General features: G+C 37.6%; 2 protein-coding genes across 4 annotated transcripts in view; both read right to left on the bottom strand.

The window, feature by feature from the left end:
• The window catches only part of LOC136844454 (transcription elongation regulator 1-like), a 21,001-nt gene extending 20,955 nt beyond the window's left edge, over window positions 1-46 (bottom strand). For both annotated transcript variants that reach the window (XM_067113704.1, XM_067113705.1), the window contains exon 1: window positions 1-46. This exon is cut by the window's left edge and continues 15 nt beyond it. The gene's annotated coding sequence lies outside the window, so the exon portion shown is untranslated.
• Window positions 47-5,075: 5,029 nt separating this feature from the next.
• LOC136844453 (piggyBac transposable element-derived protein 4-like) lies at window positions 5,076-8,468 on the bottom strand. 2 transcript variants are annotated; one of them, XM_067113702.1, is made up of 4 exons: window positions 8,274-8,468; window positions 7,065-8,027; window positions 5,953-6,856; window positions 5,076-5,258 (listed from the first exon to the last, which is right to left on the bottom strand). In XM_067113702.1, the coding sequence occupies exons 2-4, from the start codon at window positions 7,088-7,090 to the stop codon at window positions 5,244-5,246; spliced, it is 945 nt and encodes a 314-aa protein (XP_066969803.1). In that variant the 5' UTR covers window positions 7,091-8,027; window positions 8,274-8,468; the 3' UTR covers window positions 5,076-5,243. The 2 variants fall into 2 exon arrangements, with proteins under 2 accessions (XP_066969803.1, XP_066969802.1); XM_067113701.1 differs by lacking the exons at window positions 7,065-8,027; window positions 8,274-8,468 and having other exon boundaries at window positions 5,953-7,005.
• Between the last annotated feature and the right edge of the window lie 8,830 nt (window positions 8,469-17,298).

Below are 17,298 nucleotides of genomic sequence, written 5' to 3'. Positions count from 1 at the left end.
TCCCGAGAGCTTAAAGTTAGATAGAGGAGAGGGTAGTAAATGTTAGCGACTGATGCGTGCTTTCTCGAGAAGTTCCGCTTATATACTTGTAGCGGAGCTTAGCGTAAAAGCTACGCCCCCTACTATGACGAAATTCCACTGCGTTTCGTCCGTTTCCAGGACCTTTCACGCTGCGTAGCAATAGACGTCGTGTAATGGAATAAATGATTATTTATTGCATGAACCTATCTGTAATGGGTAGTATTGTGTTTGTATGGTTAAAGTGTCGTCCTGTAATTCATCAAGCTTATTTATTCAAGTTACTTGAAGGTAATTAATTGTCAGCACACTTCAGCGAAAGCGCCTTCGTTATGAACGAAAGAATACGGAAAGAGGCGGCATTGGTTTAGAATAGATTCTGAGCCCTTCTCTCCTCCACCTTCGTGAGATAGTAGAAAAAGGTTCGCGTTGGCTGTTGGCTATAGTAAGCAAGTTAGGTAAGCCGTGTGTTCTTAAAGTTATGATTGAAAGGGAAGATGCTATGATACTCGGAAAGCTGCTGAAAATTACAATACCAGCACTGATAGTAGCACTGATGCTAGAGACGACTACCGTACCAACGAAATAATAATAATAATAATAATAATAATAATAATAATAATAATAAAGTGAAGCTTTAGACAGGACAAGGTTATGGTAGTGAAATAATGAAAATAATCTTATGCTGTAGATTATTTTAAAATGATCTACAGCATAAGAATGTAGCATTGTTTATTTTCTTTTGATTGACACCTTGACCAAGTAAGGAGGAAAGGAAACTTCTAGTGTCAGTGCAGTGGAGGCCAAGGTTGTGAAGTAAGACGGGCTGTTGAACTAACAACCTGTAAGAAGGCAAAGTGTGGAAGTTGAATGCAAATGATACGTTAGGCGGAAAAAGAAGAGGAAAACATAGAAAGGAATGGATGGATGGTGTGAAAGAAGTATAGGAAAGAAGGGACCTCAACTTCCAGGAAAAAGAGTGTACATGCCAGATGGAAGTAAATGGCACAGTGTGTGCAGGAGGCTCAAAGTGTGACAGTAATCGTTGTCCGTTTTTATTGGGAGCCTCACCTTTTACGAAAAAGCTTGATTTAATCTATATATATATATATATATATATATATATATATATATATACAGTATATATATATATATATATATATATATATATATATATATATATATATATATATATATATATATATATATATATACTGTATATCATAAGTACTGTGACAGAATGGTGTGCTTTTCTGTTTACCGCACTTGTCCACCTACCAATGTTAACTGGATCAAGAAAAAGCGAATGGGTCCAGCAACCTCATCCCTTAACAGTTTGCTTAGAAACCGGAAGTCTGTGTCCTCTGATCCCACCCCTTCTAAAAGGGAAAAATATATATATATATATATATATATATATATATATATATATATATATATATATATATATGCGTGTGTGTGTGTGTGTGTTTATACAAAATAATGTATGTATACATAGCTTGAAACAGATTACAGACGTTTATTTTTTTGTGAGAGAGTTACTCAAGAGTTAGTCATGTGCTTTTGTACGTAATTACACCTGATGACGAATTCAGAGTCAGGTAAAAGACTGGACTGAAGCGTGGAAAGAGAATAAAAGAATTTATTAGAAACAACAATGAGCAGCTAGATCGACGGAAAGGAAGCACTCTTACTGAAGCTTAAAAGGCAGCGAAGAATCACCAGGGCAAGGAGACTTTCGAAAGTAACTCGTTAAAACAAGGAGAAGAAAACTGGCAGACGAAGAGATCGAAGCGCAGACTGGGTCCCACGTGATTTTGCATTCGTAATACACAGTTTAGCTCGTTTTGGAAGCATAACGGTCGCCATTATGAAACTGAGCTGCCTTTATATAACAGACATTGACTAGAATTCTCGTAGATCATTCTTTAAGTCAGTTTGTTCGAACGGTTGCTTCAGCTGACCATTATCAGTTCCGCAAGTTTAATGCGACAGGGAAAGCGATATCTTTTTTGATAAAATTAAATCGAAGGAATTATAAATAGAAAAATGAGATTCCCCATCTAAAATTAACCTCCTCCCTTGTCTGGAAGTAACCAAAATAAATCGTAAGTCCATTACGCCGTGTTTTGACTCTATGGTGTGAAAGTGAAAGTATAAAAAAAAGAGGAAGGTTGGGGGTTAAAACTGTAGAGGAGACGGATGAAGGAGAGAAGGGAGAGTAGAAGACAGAAAATTACGAGCCGATGATAAGTTTAAGGTGTATAATTTTCGTCCTCCCTTTGTATACGTAGCCTTACACGTTTCATTCACCCGAGATAATATAGTATCACCCATTCCCTCCCGTATTCCTGTGGGTGCTCAGTCGCCCTTTCCCATCACCCATACAGACCGTGAGGTAAATGACTTGATCCTTTCCCTTATGTTACACAACCTCAATTTTTCCTTTCATTTTTATTTTTATTTAGGTGGCTCTTCTTTACTCATTATTTTCACGTACTTAGAAAAATGAGCGTATCTTGTACAGTCATTATGTACAGTATATGTAAGACTCAAGTAATATAATGCTTTCGTCTAGGTCACGTGGTAGAAGATGGCTAATAAAGATGGTGGTATTAAGAAAAAGAGAAAGTATAGCAAAACGAAGATTTGTTTGCATTGTTTGACGTTGTCAGGGTTGAAAGAAAAATGAGTACGGTAATACTTGCATTACAGAAATTATTATTGGTATTGTTATATACAAGGATTCTCGATATGGGTGCTGTTGGCCCACATGATTGTGGCTGAGTGTGGTGGGTGCCCCACCAGGGAGCAGTTCAGATCCTCTTGGAAGAAGATTTTTATTTGCATTATTTATTTCAGTCACTCGTGTAATAGAAATCTATTTCTACCTCACATCGGGATCAAACCCAGGACTATCAAATGAACGGTAAGGGCTTCACCAGCTGATCCACACGGTAGTAAGAGGAGCTGTCTGTGGACTGTTGATATAAGAAAACGATGTACCGGTAAATAATGTATGTACTTGATACACCGTAGTAGGTGCAAGGCTATTGACTCAGGGGATGGTTTCAAAAAATTCTTTTTCTTCGCTATTTATTTGCTTCACCCCCTCAAGCGATAGTAATTATTTTTATAGCATGAACTGGAAGCTCCAGGAAAGTATTTTACAGCTCTTCAGTGGTTTTAGGGAAGTTGCTCTTTAAGAAAATGAATCACATCAAGTAGATATCTGGGTCTAGATTTTGAAATGGATTTATGATGTCACCGACTCGTAGGCGTGTCCAAATAATGAAAGTGCTTGTAGAGTGTTAGATTCCGCCGTAATTCATCAACTTTTATGTTTTCGTTTTATTGCTAAAATTGAGTAGCTTCTGAAAATATAACTCGAGGATTATCAGCTTCTTTGGTCATTCAGATTCAGCAATCAAAATTAGTGTTTTCTAAATTATGATTAACTGTGTATTCTATAGATTAATGAAGGCTGTATGTGTATTTGTGTTGTGTTGCATCCTAGAAGTTTTCAGAATTCTTTCTCAGTATATATTTTACCCAAGTGTATGTTTGTAAAATGTATTTCTTTCACATTGTTCTGGCTCCTGGCTCCTATAAGAATTTATTTGGAGAGTGTAGCTGCCAAAAATTAGCGGAAAGTTTCGTTGGTTGAACTTTGAAGCAATCTTTTTATCGCTGTCTTAAACACTACCAAGTGAGAATCAAATCTTGCACAATACAGAAATTACAGCTAATCAGATTTAATGCTCGCCTACTTATTGATTTCTTTTCAGAGCGGATGATAAAATAATTATATGTATTAGGAGGTACTTGTTTAAGCAGCAAGTTATACCGTCACTTCCATTCACTCCGACTGTAATGGTCTGAATTGTAGCAGTCCCTCATTTGCTAACATTATCTAGGAGTTTCTAGATAATTCAAACAAGGCGAGATTGAATTATCGGTAGTTTAGAAATATATAAATAAAGAATAGAGAGCACAAGATGGAAAAAGATAATGAAGAATATATATATATATATATATATATATATATATATATATATATATATATATATATATATATATATATATATATATATATATATATATATATCTCTCTGTGTCTGTGTTGGTGTGTATGTGTGTTTACTTACATAAACGCTTTGTCACTACAAGGCTATAAGACTTTACCCCAAATGAAGAAATAAATGAAAGGAACCCTTAAGTCTTAATTTTTTTGTTCTTCATTTAGGCCTAAGGCCTTGGTAGTGACAAGCGTATCTAAGAAGTGTGAGTAAACCGAGAAGTTGAGAGGTCAGTGTGGCTATTACAAATACATGTCCGGTAAAAAAAAAGTCACCAGTGGATTGTAATATATACAAGTGTATGTGTATATGTGTTATATATTGTGTATATAATATATATATATATATTATATATATATTACATTTGTGTGTATGTGTGTAATTGTAATAGCCACAATGCCCTCTTAACTTTTCGAAGAATATAGGGCATTGGCTGTTACAATCACATACACACACAGATATATATATATATATATATATATATATATATATATATATATATATATTATATATATATATATATATATATATATATATATATATACACAGTATATATATATATATATATATATATATATATTATAATATACAAGAAGTCGCTGCACAGCACGCCTCCCCCACCTAACTTGCCCTTTGTTTATTGAGAGTAGAACGCTGCATGGCCGGTCCTAGTGGACCTAGATATCAAAACATTTAAAGTTATCAACATTTCGGTCTGTCCCTCTCTTTACCTGAAACAGATATTGAGATGGCATGGGTAAAAAGGCAAAGATACGAGGCTGGATGCCGCTCCCTTAACCCTGGACAGGTAACGTCAAAAACCAGTCACACTACAGGTAACCTAGTGTAAAGTTTTACACGGCGACTTTGGCCGTTAATAGCTCAGCTCCTATTTAATCAATTTTCAATCTCTTTATTGTTTTGAATAGTTCAAGGATTCTACTATCTACTGGTATATGGATAATTATACTCACATCAAAACTTAACTCGATTTATTTAATATAAAAAAATAACTAAAAAAATATACATGCACTCACATTCTGGGGCCTGAGAAAACTAATGAATAAGTATATAAATATTTACCAACATTGGTGTGAAACTAGAAGAGTTGGGCTCTCTTTTGAGCCCAGAATGAGCCTCCTAGGCCTAAAACTGCGGAATCTGTAAAAAAAATAAAAACGCAAACATTATTTTTTGAAAAAAAATCCGAAAATTTTTTCGTCAATTATTGGCTATTTGTTCTACCCTTAAAAGTTAATGAATTGGTCTGAAAATTTTTACAATTAATCTCCAACCCTTCAATATGATGTAAAAATATAGAAAAAGTTATACTAAAGAAATTTAACCGTAAAAAGTGGCACCATCTGATGGCACTCAAAATAGTGCCAACATAGGGTCACATTTTCTTTATGCTAGGTCACGTTTTTTTATGTAAAACATTCTAAAATGTCTTATATATATAACAAAAACAATAACACACATTTCTAATAGTCTAACTACGATAAAAAAACCTGTTTGGTAGCACTCAAATGAGATTTAGGAAATTTTTTGTGAAATTTCTTTGTAATCGAACTCAGTAAAAAACAGTACCTCTTTGATGATTTTTTTTTTACCCTTAAAAATTTATGAATCACTCTGAAATTTGGTATGCATGGACTACAAACATTGTAGATTATGTAAAAAATATAAAAAAAATATTTCAAAAAAAATTTAACGGCAAAAAAAGTGCCACATATGCTGGCACTCAAAACAGTGCCAACATAGGGTCACGTTTTGACCATATGAGCAGCCTACAACGTGTTAATTATATCTTGAGTGTTACCAAACAATGAATCAAATATTCATGAACACTTACCGAGCACTTCTCACACATGTAGGTGCTGTGTTCGCCACAGGAGGTCTTTTGGCACTTGCCACACAGAAGTTTCGTCCGGGTGTTGGAGTTGGAAGGGCACAAGTAACACCTCTGCTTCTTGTCAGCCTTGGCTGTTGCTGCGGGTGTCGTTGGAGTTGCTGGGGCCTCATGAACTTCATAAACAGTGGCGATGAGGGACACGATGTCTCTTGGGAGGTACCTCTTGTTGAGGAGGCGCTGTAGGGCCCAAGGGCGACCAAGCTGCATTGCTAGGTCGGAGGCAAACTGACGTCGGCTGATCTTGGTGTTTTCGGGATTGTGGCGGTAGTGGACGTAGGCATTGTTCACTACAATGTTGATTATCCCGTACAAGATGCAGAGGGGCCATCTTCGAGTCTTCCTGCTACATGTAATCGATGCACACGTCTGGTCGAACGTGTCCACTCCACCCTTTGTAGCATTATAAAACATGTGGAGGTGCGTCTTCTTATTCTCTACAGCTGAGGGCCTGTGATGAACGGTGGAGAGGATCTGTACCCTCTTCGTCGACTTCACACGTTGGCAGAGAAGGGTAGCCTTGTCCTCATAGTTGTAGAGAGCAGCACTCTCCCCAACTTCAAGGTTGAACGACAGCAACTCCAGGGGCATGTAAGGCTTAGGACGTATGGTCCCAACAAGATGCATCTCCAACTTCTGCAGACTTCTGGCTAAAGGCAGGGACGTGAACCAGTTGTCTGTGGTGACAACACGCCCTTTGGCCTTGAAGGGCTTAGCCAGCTCCATGGTGAAGTACTCCCCAAGGGAGATGCCCTTGGGTGCCCCTGTCTTCTTACCACAGTAGGGGATGGCGTTGCACATGTAGGCGGAGTCAGCATCACACAGCATCACCAACTTGATACCGTACCTGAAAAGAAAAGAAAGAAAGGGAAAAAACATTAGTTATACAAGAAAATTTATAGATAATAAATAAATAAATAAATAAATAAATAAATAAAATAAATAGATAAATAGAATAAAAATTGAAGAAGAAAATTTTAAATAATATTTGTTAGTACTATGAAAGAAAATTAGTTATGAAAATGGATTCGGCCTACAGTGGCACTGTTACTTACTTTGCTGGTTTGTTCCGGATGAACATCCTGAAGCTGCAACGTCCCCTGAAGGCTAACAACTGCTCATCTACAGTAACATGGGGCCCTGGAGAGTAGTTGCTGGCATTTGCTGATCACACTGTCCCACAGCTTCCTAATTGGGGTGAAAATATCCTTCTTCCTTCGTTCTTGCGGTGGCACTGTCATCAAAACGGAGTGCCCGAATGAGGAAGTTGAACCTCCTCTCACTCATGATGCTCCTGTAGAAGGGGCATCCTAATTGGACGGAAAACATCTCATCGGTGTTCAGGTGATTGTCCTTCCGTGCCCCTGCCATAATTAGGATGCCCAGTAGTGCCTTCAGCTCCATGAGAGAGACATCTTTGAAGGTCGGGTTTTCCTGCTTCTTGAACTTGATCCGCAAGTCCTGGATCTTGTCACACGTGTGCATGCAAACCTCTCAAGCATGGGATCACTCAGGAAAAGGCTAAAATTTCTTCACACGTCTTGGCAAGCAACGTGTGTGTGGTTGGGGCCCCAGGAAGCACTTGATCCGTGCGGATAATAGGTGGCATTGATGGGTTGGGTTTGGAGTGCCACACAGTCCTGTCCTTCCTTTGTAAATGGCTAAGGGCATCTCCACCAATTCCTTCCCTTCTGCAGGTTGAAGAGGGCCCCTTCTCCTCTTCCTACTACGTAATTCACTAGGGCTCAGTGGAGTAGAAGGGGTAGATGATGTAGAAGGTGTGGGTTCTGCCAAGTCGTCCCTCTCCTCATCATCTAGGTCGTCGTCGAGCTCATGTGGGATCTGCTCCTCCAACTCCTCTTCCTGCCACGTGAGAGCGTCGTGGAGTGAATCAAACACTCTGTCAGCTTCTATGACAACATCCTCCACATCTTCCACATCACTGGAGTCTTCCTCCTCAAACAGAATTCGGTCAATCTCCTCATCTTCAAGGTATGTGCGACGAGCCATTGTCGAACCTGAAAAAATGAAAAAAATGCAAATTCAGTAAAACGGCAAAAATCATATAAGGCGTCGGTATATACCCAATATGGTGGCAATACGTTGTAGTATAAACATTCATTGATAAATAAACAAAAAATAAACTACTTATAACGAGTAATTGATTTATGCTGAATATTCTTCGAAGAAATACCCAAAAGTAAAAAAGTCACGATTTTGGTAATGTAGTGTAAAATATTACACAAAACAATTTTTAGACGAACCTTTTTCGATGTTTTCTGCGCGGTAGACGGTGGACAACTGCCTGCCCTGACGCGCGGCACCGATGCATAGACTCGCTGTTCCATGAAAATGATCTTGTTTGAGCTTGATCGCCCTGCGCGGGAGCGAAAAACCGTGTTTTGCGCAGCGTCGGTGTGTAAAAGTTTACACAGGTTACCTGTCCAGGGTTAAGCAGCTTAGCCCCACTAAGCTGCTTAAAACAACCTTCTAAAGGCAGACTAAGCTGCTGAATTGTCTTACCTTTCGCAGGATACCGGGGAAGAGGCAACCCGATGGCTGAACACCTGGCAAATGACACATCGTTTGCACACGGCCCCAGTTATCGGCAGACGTTTGCACGCGGCCACGACACATGGCGGTGGCCGTAAAAGGGAAAGAGAGGAGACCTATTCACAGTAGACATGCAGTGGCAGTAGAAGTACGGTAGCAGTCGTAGTCGTAGGTGAGGCCGTTAGCCATACACACGGGCAAGTGATACATTTGCTGAGACCTCCATTCTCCCCCTGTCGGACTCCAGACCTCGAGTGACAGTGTGCAGTGTCACGTGTGATCCTCGTCATCCTTTGCCAGAGACCCACTTCCCCTAAGGTAAAGTGCGAGTAAAGGCTTTCCAGTCACAACAGTTTGCCCTTTAGAAAGTTATTGGGGTGCCAGTATTTCACCTCTGTCCTTGTGCCAGTTTATCCAGTGCCATTTCCAGTGTCCTGTGTTCAAGTGTAAAGTGGTCATTCATTCCCCGAGTCCTTGGCACCCTCAGTGCAGATTCGAGTCATATTCTGTGTTATATTGTTCCTTTACTGGCGTGTAATGTGTAAATCTCTCATGAAGAGGGACCTATTCGCAGTGGACTCATCTTGGACTGTGCCTTGCCCTTAGTCAAGACTCCAGTAGAAGGATCTTCAGGCGTTGCAAGCCCTTTAACAATTTACTTACCCATTTTCCCTTCTAATACTTTCTTTTGTAAATATCATTCCTTAACTTATCCCAAGTGTTTACGTGACATTTCGTTATGAAGTAGTGCCTTCAGCTCCAGAAAATCATCCCTTGTCCTTTGTTTTTTACAATTTCCCTTTACGCAAATCAGAACTCCAAGGCCAATTAAATAAAGTTTCTGTTGCCGCCTGTAAAAATACCATAAACCCATGGAAATTGTAAGTATATATATATATATATATATATATATATATATATATATATATATATATATATATATATATATATATATATATATATATATATATTAACTTCTTTGAATTCCTCGAGAAGTGAAGAGGCATTGTGGCTGTTACAATTACACACACACACACACACACACACACACACACACATATATATATATATATATATATATATATATATATATATATATATATATATATATATATATATATATATATATATATATATATAGAAATAATCAACACAAATCACGTGTGGAATAGAAATAAAGTTCTGACTCACGTCGCGATCGAACCCAGGTCTCTCAGGTGGAAGGCAAGGGCGCTATCCACTAGGCCATACAAGTCTAAAAGAAGTTGGAACCTGAGAGCAACTGCACCCAAGGAATTACCTGGGCAAGCTAACTGCTTGCATACCAGCGAGTTTTCCCCAACTTCCCGACTCAGCAATGACCCAATAGACAGTATTTCATTCGAATTATCCCTTCTGAGTGAATAAGATAGAAATAATCAACACACAATCATGTGTGGAACAGAAATAAATTTCTGACTCACGTCGGGATCGAACCCAGGTCTCTCAGGTGGAAGGCAAGGGCGTTATCCACTAGGCCGTACAAGTCTAAAAGAAGTTGGAACCTGAGAGCAACTGCACCCAAGGAATTACCTGGGCAAGCTAACTGCTTGCATACCAGCGAGTTTTCCCCAATTTCCCGACTCAGCAATGACCCAATAGACAGCATTTCATTCGAATTATCCCTTCTGAGTGAATAAGATAGAAATAATCAACACACAATCACGTGTGGAACAGAAATAAATTTCTGACTCATGTCGGGATCGAACCCAGGTCTCTCAGGTGGAAGGCAAGGGCGCTATCCACTAGGCCATACAAGTCTAAAAGAAGTTGGGACCTGAGAGCAACTGCACCCAAGGAATTACCTGGGCAAGCTAACTGCTTGAATACCAGCGAGCTTTCCCCAACTTCACGACTCAGCAATGACCCAATAGACAGCATTTCATTCGAATTATCCCTTCTGAGTGAATAAGATAGAAATAATCAACACACAGTGCTGTCTATTGGGTCATTGCTGAGTCGGGAAGTTGGGGAAAACTCGCTGGTGTGCAAGCAGTTAGCTTGCCCAGGTAATTCCTTGGGTGCAGTTGCTCTTAGGTTCCAACTTCTTTTAGACTTGTATGGCCTAGTGGATAGCGCCCTTGCCTTCAACCTGAGAGACCTGGGTTCGATCCCGACGCGAGTCAGAAATTTATTTCTGTTCCACACGTGATTGTGTGTTGATTATTTCTATCTTATTCACTCAGAAGGATAATTCGAATGAAATGCTGTCTATTGGGTCATTGCTGAGTCGGGAAGTTGGGGAAAACTTCGCTGGTATGCAAGCAGTTAGCTTGCCCAGGTAATTCCTTGGGCAGTTGCTTCAGGTTCCAACTTTTTAGACTTGTATGGCTTAGTGGGTAGCGCCCTTGCCTTCCACCTGAGAGACCTGGGTTCGATCCGGACGTGAGTCTGAAATTTATTTCTGTTCCACACGTGATTGTGTGTTGATTATTTCTATCTTATTCACTCAGAAAGGATAATTCGAATGAAATGCTGTCTATTGGGTCATTGCTGAGTCGGGAAGTTGGGGAAAACTCGCTGGTATGCAAGCAGTTAGCTTCCCCAGGTAATTCCTTGGGTGCAGTTGCTCTCAGGTTCCAACTTCTTTTAGACGCGTATGGCCTAGTGGATAGCGCCCTTGCCTTCCACCTGAGAGACCTGGGTTCGATCCCACGTGAGTCAGAAATTTATATATATATATATATATATATATATATATATATATATATATATATATATATATATACACAGTATATATATATATATATATATATATATATATATATATATATATATTTATATATATATATATATATATATATATATATATATATATAGTATATATATATATATATATATATATATATATATATATATATATATATATATGTGTGTGTGTGTGTGTGTGTGTGTGTGTGTGTTGGGGGGGTGTTTAATAGTATTTATTTATTCATTTGTTTGTTTTGAGGAGTTTGCACGTGTCCTGTCAAAGTTTCACGCCAATTATGCACAAGAAGTTTCAGCTGAGATAATTTCCTCCCCTCGCCGCAATAATGTTTTATGGCGCCGTCCTTTCTCTTGGGTTGGAGATTTGCAGTATTTAGATTTTATAATCATGCTAATATTTATTTTGCAAAGTGATTTTGTTCTTTTAATTTTGCCTCATACCTGCGTATTTGTATGTTTTTATGTAAATAAAAATGTTAGTTTGAGGTTTAAACATACTTTACAGCATACGTTTCATCAGCAACTCCTAGCTTAGAGGGGAGAATAATATAATTTTCAACTGTGAGACCTTCCTTAGTCACAGCCAGGTTGAATGAGGATAACTTTTGGATTTTACTGTAAAACGATTGAGTTGTTTTTGCTCTTCATTGATTTTTAATGTAAGAGAGGAAATGTTGCGTTCCGAGGTTAATTCTCTGTATTTTCCATAATATTACATATTATTACAGCGTTTCATCGTTATAGAAAAGTAAAAAATGCACCGAAGTGTCTTCGGGGCAATGGAATTTTTTGTACGTCTTATAATGCTGTATGACCCGCGGCCCATGAAACACTCAGCCGGCCGAGGTGGCCTTGTGTTATTGCGGTGCCAGAGGCACGATCATGGCTAACTTTAACCTTAAGTAAAATAAAAAAAACTTCTGAGGCTAGAGGGCTGCAATTTAATATGTTGGATGATTGGAGAGTGGATGATCAACATCCCAATTTGCAGCCCTCTAGCCTCAGTAGTTTTTACGATCTGAGGGCGGACAGAAAAAGTGCGGACGGACAGAGAAAGCCATCTCAATAGTTTTCTTTTACAGAAAACTACAAGAGGAAGTGTATACGTACAGTTCTTCAGATCTTTACTCATTTTCATAGAAATCGCGAAAAGTATGTGAAAACACACATATTAAGGGCTTTGATGCCAAGATGTTTTTGGATGTTAGAAAGTATAATGACTTGGTGTCATCATCAAATTTGAATTGCTTCATGAACATATAAAATTGCGGAAACTTTCATCGCCGTCGATAGAAGAGACAATTTGGAATGTTCCTTCCGCCATTAATGATATCGATTTTTGTCTCTGACACGGAAGCACCTGCACAAATGAAAGCTTCTTCGCGAGATGGGCTGATGACACAACGTAATAGCATTCGAATCACATCGTTTGACCTTTGAACCTTATCTGCCAGACTATAGAATTCTACAAATTAGCGAAGAGATGGGAAGGATTACAGAATGGCTGGAGAAAAGTGAAATATAACGTTTGATTGGGGTTCCTTCTTGTAGATTGATTAGTGCTCTGGGTAGCTTCTCATTTTTTTTATAGCTTATTTTCTTGAAATACCCAGTGGTTTTGTCCTTTGCCAGTAATTTAAGTAACGTTCTCCACCACATGATCACTTGTAGCGTTTCTCTTTACGGGCATTAGCGATTTTTTTTTAAATGCTACTGCAGCCTATGGTGTTGCATGATTTTCTTCGGCCCATGTTGTTAACATGTGAATTCACATAATTGTTGTCTGGCTTTATTTAAGCTTGGGTGTTTCGTAATTGAATGAGATATGGTTTGAATTTTTCTTGACTCCGGGATATGAGAGTGCCTTACTTGAACTTTTTTTTTCAGATGAAATTATTTCTGCGGAAAGTATCATGTCGTCAAAAAATTTTTTAGTAGGACCTGGTAGTGTTTGCCCAATTCGACAGCTGTCGCTGTTCCTCTGAAGTTAATGTGTCTTCTTCTTAAGTAATTAATCGCCAGTGGAACAGTGGAAAGAAACAGGTCATTGCACTTGTGCGCAGTGGACTGGAAACTGAACACGCCACGTAAACTCAGCTACCATGACCCTTCTATATGCGGCTGTCAGCTCACATTTGCTAAACGCACGATTCGCCACCAGTCCACCCAGTTGTAAATGGGTACGAGCACCTGCTGGGGTCAAGAGGAAGGGTGAAGGGCCTAGCAACCTCATCCCTAAAGACTTACTGAGAAACCGAAAGGTTATGCCCTTCTTGTAGCGCTACCCCTTCCAGATGAGAAAATATCCAAAGTGGTACACACAGTTTTATATATATATATATATATATATATATATATATATATATATATACATATATACACACATTTAATTAAAAGACCTCATTTGAACTGCATGGTACTAGCAGAGATATTTATAACGGAAAAGTTACAAGCTTTCTAGGGCTTAACAGTCCTCATCGTCTGGTATTCTACAGATACCAGACAATGACTGTTAGTCCTGGAAAGCTTGTAACTTTTCTTGAATAAACATCACTGCTAAATACCATCCAGTTTAAATGAGGTGCTGTTATTAATTGTATATATATTTATGTGTGTATATATACAATATATATTTATTTATTATTTATATATTTATTGTTGCTGGGAGCTGTAGTGACTACGGGAATGTAATCTCCGGTGTCCCTTAGGGTAATGTTCGTGGTCCTTTCCTTTTCTTATTATATATGAACGATATGTAGCCTGACCTTGAAAACACTCTTGTTGCCTATGCAGATGATGCTAAACATTTTGCATCTATCTAATCTCCTAAGTATAGGCTTGGGGTTGTTTAATATTATAACAGAGATTTATCCAAAGTTATGTAATATGCACATTGTGAAACATCTTAGATATACAAAGTATGCACAGTGAGCTTATTGGAAGACTGTCCCAGAGATTGATACCAAGAACAGAGATAAAGCGTTAATAGAACTTCAATATGTGTCCAACCGTTCAAGATGCAAGTGAGCTCCTCAAGACCAGTCAGGGAAACAAAATTCAAAATATGGGAGAATAAGTGAAAGAAAACATTTCCTATGGATTGATAGGTCTCTAAGGTTTTTGAAAGACTCTTAGTATACCAGTTATTTGTGGAGCTGATATGTTTCTCAAGAGTGAATTTCCAATTTAGGAGGACATTAAGCAACTGGAGAGTTGTATGATGTTAAATGAACACTCTTAAAGTAAAGATTTGGGGGATTGGTGGACAATTCGATTTCATACACCTGCTAATATTCAAGAGTTTTCAGCTTTGTTATGGATAGATGCCGTATACCTTAATTTGTACCATGCACAAACTTTAGCTAAATCTCTGTAAAACAAAAGTCTATTCAGTAACCAAAGGTCTGTATCCAGGAGATGGATCGATGTAAAACAAAAATCTATTCAGTAACCAAAGGTCTCTATCCAGGAGATGGATCGATGCAAAGAGAGCAGAATCATCTGCATAAGCAAAAAGCTTGATTTTAAGCTGAAATCACATGTCATTCATTAATAAAAAAAGCAACGAGGAAAGATCACTGCCTTGAGACACCCCAGAAATTACGCTCCTGTAGTCACTAATTCCCATCAACAGATACTCTTTACCATCTGTTACATAAAAATTCTTTAATGATTCTAAAAAATGGATTACCGACAACCATCAGTCTAAGCTTGAATGTTAAGGGCCTCATGATTAACAAGGTTAAATACAGTGCTAGGGACCAGAGTTTATGGATTTTTATATGACACTGGTAATTGACAGAAGGGCGTCTGAAGATCCCAGGCCCCTGCAAAAGCCAGACTGAAAATTAGGGAATAGACTGATGATTATTTCCAGCACAGGTTTTTCAGACTTGCAAATATACAATAAAAAAAATTTTATGAGATTTTTAAAAATTGCCAAGCAATCACCAGGGTTAAAGCTACCACAAATACGTTTATATAGTGAGGTAACGTTACCAATAATCCTACAGACAAATAAGACAAAGGAAAAGTAACGTGTTAAGTTCTTCACTGTTCTGCCTATTGTCAAACGCATCAGCCATATGTGTTCCTGATGGATCATCCTTCATTTTCTGTAAGGTTGTATCTTCTTTGTTTAGGTTACTGTGTACAAGATAACGGTAGAAGTATCATTATATGCTTTATCATCAAAGAAGTGATTCGAGGGACGTTAAAGTAATTTTCGTTGTACTATGATTTACTGTTATAAATCAAAAGAAAAGGCGGACATATAAATTCGTCATACATGTTTGCTTGACTTTATCCTTCTGCCATACCTGGATAGTTTTTCACAAGCACTCGTGCACATCATCAGAATATATGAAAAACAGATTACAGTTCTTGGCATATTTGTAATGCTCACGTATGAATCTGTGGTTTTAGGTGAATGACAAATGTTGATGGCACACCCACCCAAGTGGGCAGGCAGTCATGTCTGTTTGTCTTACGTTACTGTTAAATATGGACAATAGTGGTCAGACAGCTTTGGGTTTACCTGGAATCGCAAGTAAACGTAGTTCAGAGAAACTTAAGACTCGTTTTGAAGGTCATTGTAAAGCTAAATCCTACTCACTTCCGAGCTTTCGTATTTTCTTTGTATGTATAAATGTATGTATGTATGTGTATATTTATATGGATAATATATATGTGTATATACATATATATATATATACATGTATAAATAAAAGTATGTATGTATGTGTATATTTATGTGTATATATATACATACACTATATATATGTATACATACATGTATATATGTATGTATGTATGTGTATATTTATATGTATATTATATATATATATATATAATATATATATATATATATATATATATATATATATATATTACACATATAAATATACACATACATAAGTACATTTATACATACAGACAAAATACGAAAGCTTGGAAGTGAGTAGGATTTAGCTCTAGTATGACCCTCAAAAACGATTCTTACGTTCCTCTGAACTACGTTTACTTGCGATTCCAGGTAAACCCAAAGCTGTCTGACCACTATTGTTCAAATTTAACAGTAACGTAAGACAAACAGATATGGCTGCCTGCCCACTTGGCTGAGTGTGCCATTAGCACTTGTCATTCACCTAAAACCACAGATTCATACGTAAGCATTAAAACTATGCCAAGAACTGTAATCTGTTTTTCATGTATTCTGATGATGTGCACGAGTGCTTGTGAAAAACTATCAGGTATGGCTTCAGGCTAAGGTCAAGCAAACATATATGACGCATTTACATGTCTGCCTTTTCTTTGATATATATATATATATATATATATATATATATATATATATATATATATATATATATATATATATATATATATATATATATATACATATACACATACAGCATATATGTATGTATGTAATTGTAATAGCCACAGTGTCCTCTTAACTTCTCGTATTCTTCGCGCTTTTTGGATACGATGGCACTACAAAGCCTTTGTATTCAAGTGCGGGAAATATGAAACAATTATGATATCCGGTAGCGGGAAACGAACCCTCGTCCTATAATCACAACGAGGTCACGTTGCCGACCAGACCAGCTATCGGACATCATAATTGCGTCATATTTCTTGCAATGGGCTCCAAAGGCTTTGTAGTAACAAACGTATCCAAAAAACGCGAAGATTTCGAGAAGTTAAGAGGGCATTGTAGCTATTACAATTAACATACGCATCTGGTAAAAAGTGACCAGTAGATTATATATATATAATATATATATATATATATATATATATATATATATATATATATATATATATATATATATATATATATACAGGATCATACGAGACAGTGAAAAAGTGAAAGAAAAGGATGCAGGTGTTCTCCTAGAAGTAATGCTTAAAGGAAGAAATGTAATATTTGAGTATTAGTGTCCCTCTTCTCCCAGTCACATGTGGTCATCCATTCATTGCACA

Source organism: Macrobrachium rosenbergii, chromosome 12, assembly GCF_040412425.1.
Source record: "Macrobrachium rosenbergii isolate ZJJX-2024 chromosome 12, ASM4041242v1, whole genome shotgun sequence".
NCBI lineage: Eukaryota > Metazoa > Arthropoda > Malacostraca > Decapoda > Palaemonidae > Macrobrachium > Macrobrachium rosenbergii.
This window is presented reverse-complemented; position numbering and strand designations above follow the sequence as displayed.